Consider the following 10477-nt stretch of genomic DNA (forward strand, 5'->3'; position numbering starts at 1 on the left):
ACACTGAATAAATAACTGGAGGGTAGCTGGTGATGTTCATCATGGCTAATCCCTGCGCGGGGGTAATATCATGCGGTCAATGAAAGCAGCCCAGCGTGGTTAGAGAGATAACAGCCATTTTTCTGCATGTGTGTCTAATCAGTGCCAAGTAAAATGTGTAATAACTTGGATTCTCTTGCTGAGCTTTAGAATAACATCAGGTTACGTTTTTCTTGTTTTTTTTTTTGTTTTTTTGTATTGTGCAGCAGTTAACATTACATTCTGTCTCATAGGTTAGGGAGCTGCACAGAAAGAGTCAGGCAAAGCACCGAGGCTTAGTGTTTAAATTATCTCCAGTTTCTACAGCGGGACAGCAATAGATAAGAACCATCACTGGGTATTGCAGATGGACGATCTGTCAATCAGAGGAGAGATTCCATTAAATTATGAGGCGTGGAATAACTTTGTAAAAATGATCAGCTGTACTGCGTGATTACTACTGATGTCTATCGTTAGGGCTGCAGATACTCTCCTCGGTGGTCCAGTTAATGTTTGACATGAGGCTACGTAATAATGCATCAGATACTACCAGCTGTATTAAAGATACTGGGTCCACATTGCAACCAGGCAGAAAAAAAAAAAAAAATCTTGTGCTTTTCATTTGCCTACAATGACTTCAGAGCTGAATGTTCATTTCTTTTTTTTTTTCTTTTTTTTTTTTACATATATCACATTTTCAGGGCCATGCATTAATGTTTATACTTTTTTTTAACTCGATTTCTGATGCTTCTTAATTTTTTTTTATTTTTAATATTCATATACAATGGTATTTAGCCAATATCTGATGCAGATTTGATGTGCCCAGACAAAATAACAGAGTTAGGATTTTAGGATTTAGATATATGGAGAACCAAAAGTGCCACAAAGTAATACATAAAAACAACCAACAGAATTTGCCTAAATGGGTCATGATTACATTTGTTAATGTACTGCGATGTATTGTAAAGTAGTTTGAATTGTCATTGTGATTACCAATAAGACTTTAGTGGTGAATGGATTCTAATTTAGCAAAAGACCATATTTGATTAGTAGCAATATTTATTTGTTTTGTAATGTTTACTTGCTTGTCTGTTGTTCATTAAGACACTGAATATCGGCCATTCACTCTTCAAATGTCACCAGAATCTAGAATTTGGACAGTAAAAGTGAAAAGAGCTGCAGTATTTCAGAATCACTGACACATTTTTAAAGAGCTGCATTGGATCAGCACAGTAGTGAATAGATTCTTCATTACATGACCTTACAAAGAATAGGTTTCCTTTAAAAAAAAAAAAAAACCTAAGGAGTGTGAAGATTTTATTTTAATTAACCTAAATTTTTATTCCAGCCGTAGGAGCATACCAAGGCAAATCTTATGAAATCCTAACACCCCCAAAATTAGGAGTGGCTCCTATCTAGACACTGCTTAAAAAAAAACTTTCTGGTGGTTTAAACATCCAGCCTGTTCCTGGTGGTGCTGCTGTAGTATTAATCTAGGTAAGATAGTGGAAGCGCACTCAGTGAATTAAATGATAAAGGTTCTGCCATAAAAGACTGTTTAATTTGTTAAAGGTGGTTTTCCCAAATGTTTTTAATCTCCATTTGCCCTGCGAGAGATATTTTGTTTATATGCAAGAACAATGATCTGATGGTTGTGTACATAAATCAGGAAAATCATCCTTTGTTACAGCAATGAGATAGATGCCTAACCATGTGAGTGTAAGAATTTCCTTCAGACCAAATCCGTCATCTTCAGAATATCTGCGTCAGCTCCGCCTGCGGACTGACGGGCATGCAGAAAGAAGAGAAAAACTAAATTCATTTTGCACTGCAGCACAAACTCATTAGATAATTAATGACATGTTTTCTTATTTGGTAAGGTATTTTTTTTCTCTCTAATAAATAAATTTCAATGTGGCACTTTTGGGCCTCTGTAGGAGTTTGACCTTTATGAATCTGAGCTTGAATGAAAGATTCTTCATTTTGAAGGTGCCGCAAACTAAATGTTCTCTTAGTAAAGCCTCACACATTCCACCAGTATTCTGCAAGACGAGTGCAGACAGTAAATGAGCTTTATCTTTCAGTTTCAATAATTTAATAGCTTTGCATTCACACATAAATACAATAGTTCAGTGCATTTTCCCCCAGGCCTCCGATTGGTCTCATATTTGTTTGCTACGTATAAACCCTTCCTCAAGAGAAAACCCCTTGTTAATTTTAAGTGCTAAGAAAAGTGTTAAGTTTCTGGATTTCTATATTTCTTAAGTTGAACACCAAAGCTGAGTTTCTCTTTTAAGTGGCCCACTGTATATGCATGAGTTTTAATGATGGCGTAAAGTTGACGATGATAACCCAACAGGACATGAAGAGAAGAGTCAATACAGGTGAACTAGCAGATCAAGTGTTCATAAAACTCCTAAACCAGTTAAATTAAATTACAGCAAACATTTGTAGTTATTAAAACAACATTTCTTCCTTGCTGAAAGTGAACTCAACTTTTTTTTTTTTTTCGTTTTTCTTCTAAATCCAGCACTGATGATGCGTTCCACATCCTGAACCTCCTTTTGTGTGCAATGTGCAGATCCTGGTCTGTTTCTTTCAGATCCTTTGCGTTATTTGCGGAGGAAGGATAGTTTTCAGACCTGCTCGCTTGTTCCCGTCTGCTGGCTGTATGCTTCTCATATTGTGCTGTCCCACCCAACCCCCGGAGAAGGTGCAGGTAAACCTCGTTAGAGATCCGTCCTCTTTGCTCTTCAGTGGTAGATCCGAAGAACGACTGCTGCCTCTGCCTGCTGTGCTTTGATATGATATAGTTGACATGTTTTTGGTCCATATTTGAAAAAATATTTTTAACCCATGTCGTATTCCTCCATTTTGTTTCCTTAGAATTAAGACTTCATCACAGTTGAACAGTTCTATAGAAACCTGACTGTTTCTCTCCCCCCTCCCCCCACCGCAGATGCAAGGCCCACCACCTGCAAAACAAAACAATTAGTTAGCTGAGAAGTAGCGTTCATGTTTAATTTAACTCCATTACCCTCTTTATTTCAGAGAGCAGCTGCTGTAATAAAAGAACATTTATTACAGTTGCTGCACAGTTTATTAGAAAACATCAAAACACCTGTTCCTTTCATACTGTAGCCGCAGTGCTGTGAAGAAGTGTTTGCCCCTTATAATGTTTGAAAAATCTGTAGCTAATTACAAAAGGCTGACTTGAGTTTTACCGGCCACACAAATGCCTTTTTTTTTTTTTGCCAAACTGGATAAAAATAGTATCAATGGGAGAATTCAAAGGTGAAAACCACTACTGACAAAAAAGACACAAGGACCTGCTCATCTAGACCGTCCCCAAAACTACTGGGAAAATATTCTGTGTACTGATTGGAAAAAAAGAGCAAGTCCACCTCTTTGATAAAAATGATCAAAATTATGGTTTTAGAGTCAAAGTCCGAACTTAAAAATGATTAAAATGCTGCATTTGCTCAGGTTATCTGTATCTGATAGAATTTGTTGAAATATTGGCAAAATTAAAATGTGACAAAAGAAAAAAAGATGAAATCTATAAAGGTGGAAATGCTCTTTCTGCACATTAGTTAGACAAAGTAGAATAATAATAATAATAATAATAATAATAATAATAATAATAATAAATTCCTCCCTTTGATGCATCACATAGTCTGAATATTTACCAGAGTTTGAGGAAAGTACAATCAAATCTCCATGTTCGGATCTGTGAATCCTTTCTTCCCCTCATTCACAAGGACGGGTTTCTCTGTCCTTGTATGCCAAACGAGAATCTGGTAAAAAAAAAAAAAAAAGCATGGAAACACAAACAGCAGAAACATTAGTGACATGCTGTTCTCTTAATGCACTGATTCAGCCTCATGTTCTTCAACTACAGACGATTCTGGACGCTGCTCCAGCAGTACATTCACCACCACGGGGCCTGTCTATGTGTAAAGAGCTACTTGAGCGTGAATCCTGCAGAGTGAAAGGAGGCAGTGTTGAAACAGGGTTTTCTTACAAATTTAGCACAGCCCTTTTTCAGCTTGTCCTCTTCTGACCACAGAATAATTGCTTCCTTCAAATGACTGACAGCTCTAAATTATTTGTTGTATAAACTTTTCCCTTTGTGGCACTGCTACAGTTTTCTCCCCGGTTCTTCTGGATACGTTTTTGTTCCATTACATCCTCCAAAGTCTTCATGCTGGCTTGCTTTTGCCCCAGAGACAGAACAAACACGCAGGAAAACGCTTGCAAAGGGTGGGGGAGAGAGGGGGAGGGAAACAAACTCAAAGTGTCAAGCTCATTTCCCTCTTCTCCCCTTTGTGTTGGTACCCTTCCTTCTTTCATCTTGCCTTGGCAGCAGTCATGAAATATGCATGAGCCGTGCCAGGAGCCCACTCCCTCTCTGCTCAGGTGTAGTGAGGAGGCGGGTAACCGTGACGCTCGCATCTGAAGTGGACGATTATAAGAAAAAGACATGCACATACACGACTTAACCCCCACCCCCTCCCTTTTGCTCCATCTTCACCACCCTTTTTGTCCATCTCCTGCACTCATCTGTAATCAGTGTGACGTCTCTGCCTCCTTCACCGAGTCCAATTCAGTTCCGTGAGCAGTTCCCTGAATCCCCTCTTTTCATTTAGGCCTGTGAAAGGCAGGAGAGGAGCAGGATGAAAACCTGGCTGAGAGTGCGTCCCTTCCCTTCCCCTCCTTTTCTTCTCCGCTCTATCTTTGTCTGTGTGTGTATGGGTGCTTGTGATGAGGACTGGCTTGCTGAAGGCCTCTGGCTGACTCCTCTTTGCCCGGAGAGAAAGCTTAGCGAGGTGACCCAGAGCAACAACTGCAAGAGGGAGCGGTAAAGCTGGAGAGAAAATAGCCCATCTGCACCAAGTGCTTATGGGAATAAATGCTTTTGTTTTTCTTTTTTTTTTGCAACTAGATATATTAAAGAATGTATATAGAAAAGGTTTTTCTGGTTCCTTGATTAGCAACCAAAAAAAAAAAGTTTTCTATAACGAGCAACGGCTATACTGTATTTTACTGATGCATCAAGGATAAAAGGGGCTCAAGCCCCCTGCGCCCCCCTCTGCACGTGCCTGGTGCATGTTAATACATAACGACCCATATTTTGTGCTTTTACTGTTAAAATACACAAATATAAATGTTTCTAGAGGGAGCCTCAAGTTTTAGCAGATTTTAGCATTTGTTGATTTTCACCGTGAATACTGGGGGTCCATAGAGGTTAAATTAGCAGTCGTTTTTAATTACTGTGAGCCTCATGTCAATATTTGTGTGCTTCGGCAGTGCTTGTGCTTCTTCTTTAAAGTTAAAAGAAGCCGCTCAGTGACTTGCACTGAATATGGAATTTGAGAACCATTTTTCCATGTTTATTAAAAAAGGCACCAACGGAAACTCTGTTGAGAAACAGATTTCTTGAAAAATAAAGTTTTGATGTTTTAATGATGTTTTAAGAGGACTTCTTGCCGTGTCCTCTGTTGCTGCAAGAAAATTTTATTTTGTCGCTGTGATCAGGATAACATTCATTAAAAAACCCAAAACAAAACAAAAAAAACATGGTCAGCACAGCCATTTAGGGTAATTTCTAAAAGACTGGGGGAAGGCGTTAGATTTTAAATGATTTTTTTGTCATTTGTGCAAACATATGAAATCATGTTGTTTCTATTGCTTGTTTCTTAAAATAATATAAACAATATTTTTAGAACCACCCCGTTTGCGGTTTTGGTCATGGTTGACAATGTTCACATCATTATCACATCGTTAAAATGACACTGGTGGCATGCAAGCCTCTACATTTATTGCTACGCTAAAACTCAGATGCAGCAACCAGAGGGGGGAGTATGTGTAAATTATTTTGCCACTCTTACTTGATTTTTATTTTATTTTTTTCAACAGATTTAAATTAAATCTACATTCACTAAGCATTTAACATAAAGTACTTTATAAGATTAATACTTTATGTTAATTAAGGCAGTGAACATAAAAATGAATAAATGAATGAATGAATGAAGAAGTTCCCAACTCAAAACCAATTTACATCCTGGACCTTATTTTGCAGATTTCGGACTGTGTCAAATACAGTTAAACTGTTTTCAGTTGAGCTGCTGAACTTTCATGATCAAAAAAAAAAAAAAAAAAAAAAACCTGAGGTTACCTTAGTGCAGTTGGCAGCTTTTGGCTCCAGGTCATTGAGTGTTACGAGTTCTCGGAGCAAGCTACTCTCCTGGTAGCCTCCCTTCACGCCGCGGAGCTTAAAGTACGCCTGTGGTTTGGCGAGGATGAGCTTCAGGTTGATGGCGAAGCCAGCCATGTCGATGGCAAATGGCCGGTGGGGGTCGAACACCGCCTTCCAGCCGTAGACCTTTCCGGCTGCGTTTACCTTGGGGGACTCGTAGCGCAGGCCACCCACGAAGGCCACAGGCCACACCGAGACTTTCCGAGTCGACCTCATCTAGCCGGAGGAGAGGAAGAGAGAGAGAGAGAGAGAGCATATTAGTGATCTGAAGGAGCATACATGACAGGAAGACAGTAGTTTAGCCTCAGTCAGCAGCGCTGCATCAGAGCATTGAAGGAGATGATTCATTCTGAAAGACGGTGAATATTGACCGTGCTGCTGTACCAAGTGCAGCTGACACACTGTTCAAGGGCTGCAGTACAATAAGATAATGAGGCGCAGCCATCTTAAGAGGGAGTAAACACGGGCAGAGCCAGGAGGCTTTAAAGGAACAGAGCTATTAGAGAAAATGGCTCAGCTTCCTGGTTGGCTCAAAAGATTCTTTAAGGTGGAACAGCACCATCCTCCTTTTTACTTCCCCCTTGTTTGGTCCTTTAATCTTCTGCGATCAAGCACTTTTGCCGCCCTCTCCTTTGTCGGTTGCTCCTCGGGTTCTTGCCACTCTGACAAAAAGCTGCAGCTGTAATAAAAGGTGCATTTTTATAATGAGGGTCGAAGAGGATTTAGAAATTGCAGAGGCATTTAGTCAAACTCGATGCAGCAGAAATAATGATGCCTCTCAAGTACCTCTGCAGTCACTGGTAAGATGCAGTGCTCGCCTGCACTGATGGAACAAGCAGACACATCGGACGCATTCGTACCTTTTCCGTTTCTGCTGAGCGTTCAGGTCAGGTGATTTAGGAGGAGCACAGTTTGAACATTACGAAGCGGCAGAAAACTTTGGGAGATTCATGGATGTGAGCTCCTGGGAGAAACAAGTAGCTGAGTCTGTTCTAATGAGCTCTAGGAAGTAACGGTGACACTGGAGAGATACTGGGTTTGTATGTGTCTACGTGCATGGTTGGGCTAAAAATATCCTCTGCCATTGGTCACATTTTTCTATCCAACATCATCTCTCATCACACTCTTATTCTGTCTTTTTGGTCTCCAGCTTGCTTTGTCGGCTACACAAACCGTATCTCCTCACGCCGTTTCAAGGATGAACGTTCTTTGGCAGGGAGTAAATCCGTCTATCGTCTGGCTGCGACGTCACTTGCCAGCTTCCTTCTTGCAGATATGTTTGCACCTTCCCCCACAACAAGAGAAAACAACAAATCAGGCCCCTTGCAGGTGGTGTCAAGAGGTTTGTCACTCTCCCATCCACGCTGGAAATGTGAAAATGAGTGTTCCGCTCGCTTCTTCTGGAGGGAATATCAGCCGGAGTGAAACTGACACAAATCCCCTCTTCTGCTGGCAGCCAAGCAAATGAAAATGCAACCAAGTTTCCCACCGCCTCACTCAGGCGAATATGATGGGTTTGTACACAATTCCTTGTGTGGTGTTGCTCCAGTTTCGCGAATGCATGCCAGTCTCGGGATTTAAGCTCGGTTTCCTGCTCCAGTTTGCTAGGGGCCACAGTACTGTGTTTGAGATGTTAGACTGAAGAAAGAAACAAAGTCCTTTGGTTGAAAAGACACATAAAAACCAATTATTCTTCTGAATTCTTCAGTCCTTAAGGATATTTCGGGAGACAATGGAAACTGCCCTATACACTTCTCTAATTTGTGGAGTCTATGGGTTATTATCCAAGTGAAAGATTTTCATAAAAGTTTCTCAAACTTTTCTTTGTTTCGAAAACATAATTTATTCAAGTTTAATCACTCCCCAGTGATTAAACTTGGGTAAACTTCAGCAAGCCCAGACCTGTTACATTCTTGTTGCTGAGAGGAGGCAAAAACTAGCCCAAAAACTAAATAAATTGACTCTCCAAAAGTTTAAAATTATAAGCCTTTCTTTGATTCAAGACCCTTTGAAATTGTTGATACTTTGGATAAACAATTTTCTACAAAAACACAACTGTTTTTTAACTTGTTTTGTTATATTTTTGAGTATTAAAAAATACAAACGATTTACATTTTTATTTAAAAAAATTTACGATTTTTGTGCTAAATGACTTTGACCATCTTGGCAAAAGGTTTGGACACTTCTGCTCTTGGATATTGACACAGACTGCAGATTTTGTACTGCTCGCTTTGCTCCCCCATTAATAACAGCTAAGGTTGTTAGCCATCAGTGGCTAACAACCTTAGCTGTTAAGGTTGTTCGGAATGTAAGCGCTATAATCATTTTGTCTTTAATTTAAAATTAAAATAGTGCTTTGTTTTGAAGTGACTCGTTGTCGTTGCTGTGCTTATTTCTTTTTTTACATTGCTATTCATACATTTATATAGCTTTGGCTTTTCTAAAAGTGGAGATAGGAAGTTATCTCAAAATTGACAGGACTCCAACCATCAACCATTTTACGGGGCTTGTCAGCAACTGACCAATCGGCGGTCGCAATTTGTATCGTACACGCCTATCTGAAGGAAATGAACCTCCAGATAGGTGGTTGTCAGTGGTTGCTAATGCTAACACGCTGCGGTCATAAAGATTTTGAGGAAAATAATAGGAAATTATGGTTCAGCTATGTCAGTAGAGAACATGCAAACCTGGCAGCTGTTACCCAGAGTGTGTAGAGGCGCAGAATTGAACTTGTTACATTTTAAAAACCCAAACGGAGTCTGGAATACTGCAAGAGATGAACCAAGGCCTGCCTGCAGCCGACCTCACGTCCACTTGAATGAAACTGTGATCAACACCTACCACATGTTGTCTGCCAGAAGGTAACTGATAGTAAATATCCCTTTCCATTGTCATAAGGACACTTACTGATAGTCAAATCAAAGATTAATAAGTGAAGGTAGTTATCCTTGATTGTATGTGTAAATTCCAATGGTAGCACTATGGCAGCTTGGAAACGTGCTGCAGTAGCTGTGGTATTTAAATTTAAGAACCTTTTTATGCTACTGTTTATTTTTAAGTATTTTCCTGAAGGCAGAGTTTCACAAGCTTGTATCATTTAAATCATTACTCACCCGCTTTGTACATGCAAAATAGTCTGACAGCTTTCACACTCACATCCAAAGAGACTTTGTGCCCCACATTCTTCCTCTGGCTGCAAAAGACTTGGGCTTTAACGTTTCTCCGTTGTTTCACATAAATAACCTTGTAGACCTGATGCACGACTCGTTGGAGATTTTTTTTTTTTTTTTTTGTTTTTTTTTTTTTCCTGGGGGTTGGCTCATAAAGCAAAATGACTCAAAAAATGTCTTGGGTAAGACATCGAGTTTCCTTACTTTTACAAACTTATTACATAGTTTGTCGGATATTCGCTCTACTTCCGCATGGGGACGGTGTCGGCATCAGTTCAATTTTTATGCATCCTTTATTCCATGAATGTTGGATATTTTTAAAGATTGCTTACTAAGTGAAATGGTGACAAGGGACAATAACACTACAGTATACTAAATAGTGAATTAAAAATAAGGCTTTGGAGGAGAACTTTGCATGCATCATTATTCTTTTATTAAGTATTCACAAGATTTAATTAAGGACTGACCTAAAAAGTATATTCACATTCAAGAATATATTTATCATTGTCTATGTTGCTGCAGTTGATGGATTTAAATATCTTAGTGTGCATTCATGAAAGCAGCATAAAAATGTTCTCCATTGCTTCACAATCTTAGCAGTATTACTTGTTTACTTATTGTTCTCATTCTTTACAAATCAAACTGTTCTTGTCTTGAAATTTATTAAGTTTAAACATTTGTCAGTTAATTTAAATGTTGGTAAATGGGAAACTTTTAATACATAAATGCTTATTTTTTTCTTTCTTGCATGTAATTTGAAATTTTGAACATGAGCAATATCTGGTTTGCACACAATTAGCACACTTTGAATTAGCATTGCAGCCTGTGGTTGTTACTGTCTTATTGACTATGAGTGAGTGCTGGGGCTCGTTTGTGGAAGATTTTCCCTTGGGGACAATAATGTCTGAAGTGTAAGACTCAAAGGATCAGCAACATGAAGACCCTGTTGAGAGTGCTTTTCATATAAAACTCCTATTAAGCCAGGGGTGTCAAACTCAATTTCACCGAGGGCCACTTCAGCATATTGGCC

At 39.3% G+C, this 10477-nt stretch overlaps 1 protein-coding gene across 2 annotated transcripts; it reads right to left on the bottom strand.

Moving 5' to 3' along the window:
- Nucleotides 1-783: 783 nt before the first annotated feature.
- LOC106957099 (galactosylgalactosylxylosylprotein 3-beta-glucuronosyltransferase 1-like) lies at nt 784-9581 on the bottom strand. 2 transcript variants are annotated; one of them, XM_015048316.1, is made up of 4 exons: nt 9391-9581; nt 6197-6493; nt 3708-3815; nt 784-2993 (listed from the first exon to the last, which is right to left on the bottom strand). In XM_015048316.1, exons 2-3 carry the CDS (start codon nt 6491-6493, stop codon nt 3729-3731), a joined length of 384 nt encoding a protein of 127 aa, XP_014903802.1. In that variant the 5' UTR covers nt 9391-9581; the 3' UTR covers nt 784-2993; nt 3708-3728. The 2 variants fall into 2 exon arrangements, with proteins under 2 accessions (XP_014903802.1, XP_014903801.1); XM_015048315.1 differs by lacking the exon at nt 9391-9581 and having other exon boundaries at nt 6197-8113.
- Between the last annotated feature and the right edge of the window lie 896 nt (nt 9582-10477).

Source organism: Poecilia latipinna, unplaced genomic scaffold, assembly GCF_001443285.1.
Source record: "Poecilia latipinna isolate Pla-1442-1.1 unplaced genomic scaffold, P_latipinna-1.0 Scaffold874, whole genome shotgun sequence".
NCBI classification, from domain to species: Eukaryota; Metazoa; Chordata; class Actinopteri; order Cyprinodontiformes; family Poeciliidae; genus Poecilia; species Poecilia latipinna.